Source organism: Echinops telfairi, unplaced genomic scaffold, assembly GCF_000313985.2.
Source record: "Echinops telfairi isolate 266 unplaced genomic scaffold, ASM31398v2 ScPeMD7_3533;HRSCAF=4204_0, whole genome shotgun sequence".
In the NCBI taxonomy this organism is placed as follows: Eukaryota; Metazoa; Chordata; class Mammalia; order Afrosoricida; family Tenrecidae; genus Echinops; species Echinops telfairi.
Window position 1 is genome coordinate 33,257,514 of NW_022107431.1, and position 3,274 is coordinate 33,260,787.

The 3,274-nt window shown below is 47.2% G+C and overlaps 1 protein-coding gene across 1 annotated transcript in view; it reads left to right on the forward strand.

The window, feature by feature from the left end:
* The window catches only part of IL20RA (interleukin 20 receptor subunit alpha), a 28,340-nt gene extending 26,207 nt beyond the window's left edge, over positions 1-2,133 (forward strand). Inside the window, exon 6 of the mRNA XM_004702148.2 lies at positions 145-2,133. Within this exon, the coding sequence (XP_004702205.1) occupies positions 145-954 (810 nt within the window). The 3' untranslated portion in view covers positions 955-2,133. The remainder of the gene's footprint in view (positions 1-144) is intronic.
* Positions 2,134-3,274: the final 1,141 nt, after the last annotated feature.

Below are 3,274 nucleotides of genomic sequence, written 5' to 3' on the forward strand. Positions count from 1 at the left end.
TTTTATTTTTTTTATTGTGAAATATTTATTTCTCTTTTTTTCATGGCTTCTTTTTTAATCATTTTATTAGGGGCTCATACAATTCTTATTACCAATATCTCCCTAAAGTCAAAAGGTGAACACCATTCTCTGCTCTCTTGACAGATTGTGATCTATGGAAATGAGTTCGAGAAAAGATTCTTCGCACCTGCCGAAAAAATAGTGATGAACTTGATCAGCATCAGTGTGCTGGATGGGGCTACGGGAAACCAGAAGGATATATGTTTAACGGAAACAAGCGGAGGCTTGTCCGACCTTCTGGACACTGAGGCCAGAGAGGCCCAGGAGGCCCAGCAGGAGGAGGAGGAGGAGGTGAAACACTTAGGGTATGCTTCACACTTGATGGAAATGCTCTGTGGCTCGGAGGAAAACATGGATGCTCCTTCCCTCACCCAGCCAGCGGCACTCTGCAGAGCCAGAGCCACAACCACGGCTGTAGGAACAGTTGTAGAATATGAATACGATGTGCGAATGGCTGACATTTCTCTGGCGCCCGAAGACCAAGAGCTTAAGATGCAGGAGGAGGTGTGCATAGAAGGCATCTTCCTGGAGCAACAGGCCCGTTTGGCAGACAGGGACCCACAGACATGGTTCTGTTCCAGTGCTCCCGAGCTCGGAGACGTAGATCCTGGGACGATCAAGCTCACAGAGGCCCAGGAGGGACTCGAGGAGGAGCCTGCAAGAACAGTGGTCGACTGGGACCCTCAGACTGGCAGGTTGTGTATACCTTCCTTATCTGACTTGGAACCTGACTCGGAGGGAGATGAGAGTCCAGAGGGCAGGGGGCTCCGTGCAGAGGGCCTTTTGTCCAGGTTCTGTAAGGAGCAGGCTGCGGACAAGCTACTGGAAGATCATGAAACATATCTTGTGCAGTTTTTGGAGGACTGGGAATTATTTGTACAAATGGGAGACTAACACCAACGTGTCACTTTGCCAGAGTCTGAGTGAACTCAGATGAGCGCCGGAATAAGAAAGGCCCCTCACTCAGCGCTTCAGGCCTCGGGGAGGATGACTTAGCTCTGCCTCCTACGTGAGGTTGGTTCAGGCACGTGTCCCTCTCGCTGTGATGGTAGCTGACTCATTGCTTTAGACAAAGTAAGAGGCAATGCAATAAATGCTGGCCCCACAGGATGCAGAATGTGCCTAGGCTGGGTTGGCTGTCACCTCCTTGTTGTTTTCTAACAAGCCCCTTTCTACAGTTATTTTCTGGGTGGTTACCCTGTGTCCAGAGGAAAAGTCTGGCCATCTCTTTCTGAAAAATCAGCCCTGGAAACCCCTATGGAGCTGGCTGATACGCTCAAACACAGGGAGTCGCCATACGTCGGAACGGACACCCAGCATTGGTTGGGTTGATTGGTTTTTGACCTTAAATCTGCCACGGATGCCCCGTGGGCCGACGTGGGTTAACTGATGTGATGTGCTCACATACACTCCAGCTCCTTGAGTACCTTCCTATAGCCGTTCCATCTTTGATTCGCCATTGGCTTAAAAATTAAATTTTGCAGCCACCCTGCCTCTACATCTATGAGATGGAGTGCTATCGAGTTGCTGAGACTCAGCCACTTTTGAGCTTCAAGCCTAGCAGCTTCGTGTTTCCCGTGCATACTTGTTTGAACTCTGAGTTCACTGACGGTCCTGCAGGAGAACAGGGGGCCTTTGTGGTCTCTCGTGTATATTTTTGGTGGAGGCAGACAACTTTGACAGGTGAGCTGGAGTGTGGCTGGAGTCATGGGCTTTTGAGATTGTCCATGAAGCCAAACAGCTTCTGTTCTAATGGTTTGATGTCAAGTATAATGATCTTAATCCGTGTTCTGTCCTCAGTCTTTGGCGTAATTAGTCTGCCTGGTTTCAAGGAGCAAATTTATAACCCAAAACCACACTCACTGCCATCGAATGGAAGCCAACTCATATTTATAACACGAAGGATAAAAGAGCCTGGGGGTAGAAAAGAAGGAGTTATTAAGGGCACAAAGAAAATGAAATGACTGACAATAGTTCATGCACGTATTTCGATCACCAGATCTTTATCGCGCATCTACTATGACCTTCAATGTCCTTATCTGAGAACTAAATATAACAACCTTAAATACGTTAGTGCTTATGAGTGATTCCATTATCGTCATTGGGAGCTGTTTTATCTGAAATCATGATTATCTCCCGAGGGCTGTCTGAGGATTGAAAGAACATATAAAGCCCTTACAATGGTCCCTAGCACCTAGCGTGTGCCAAGTCACTGCTTATCGTCTCCATTAACTGTCCGATCATGTGCTCAAATCTCAAAAGCCAAACTCGCTGCCATTGAGTTGATTCTAACCTGATAGGACAGAGTCAAAGTGCGGCTGTGCGGTTTTGAGGCTGTGAGCTTTATTAGCACCTACTTCACTTGCCATACAATGTAATCATTCCGTCACATTAAGATTTGTGTAGTCATCGCCACAATCAATTGCAGAACGTTTTTTTTCTTGTACTTATCGTGGTGAGCTCCCCATTGCCCGCCAACTCCCCTGCCACGCCGCTAGGCAATTTAGCAATCTAGTTACTGTCTTTCTGATCTACCTGTCCTGGATTTCATATACAGAAAATCATACAAAACACAAACAGGACCAAATGAAACAACAACAGCGACTGGCCAAAACATAGAAAAACTCAAAAAGAAAGAAGAAAATATTTCAAAACTGAAACAACTTTAAAACAAGTAGAAAGCCTCGTCTTTCTGCTGTAGAAAGAGACCTCTGATCTGTGGTTAGCTGGTTAGCAGGCCAAGAGAAAGCACTAGAACACCGAGCCTCCTGAGTCATTGTGCAGGACTGGGAGGTGTTCAGATACATGCCTCTTCGCTGGCAGACATTGCCCAACTGTTTTTCTTACCGGAAAACACAATAGTGCTTTGCTTCCTCCTCCACACCTTCAGATTGAAACCCTTCGGTCGTTGGATCGCGTCTCCTGGTACTGTGAAAAGGGATCAGATCAGCGTCTCTCGTCATTCCTGGACTATTTCTCTGATTTGGCAGCTTCAGTACTTTGACATGTCTGTCAACAGAAACACACACGTATTCCAGTGTGAGTGCGCTCAGACCGTAGGTGCGTTTTGTGAGAGGAGAGTTACATCTTCTAGTAGGAGCAAATCATCTGTGTGATGGGAGCCCCCGTGCATTTCAACAATCTTTGGCCAGAGCCTCACCAACCAGAGGATTCCATCCCTCCGCCCCTCGGGTTCCTGAGAAGCTGGCAAGCC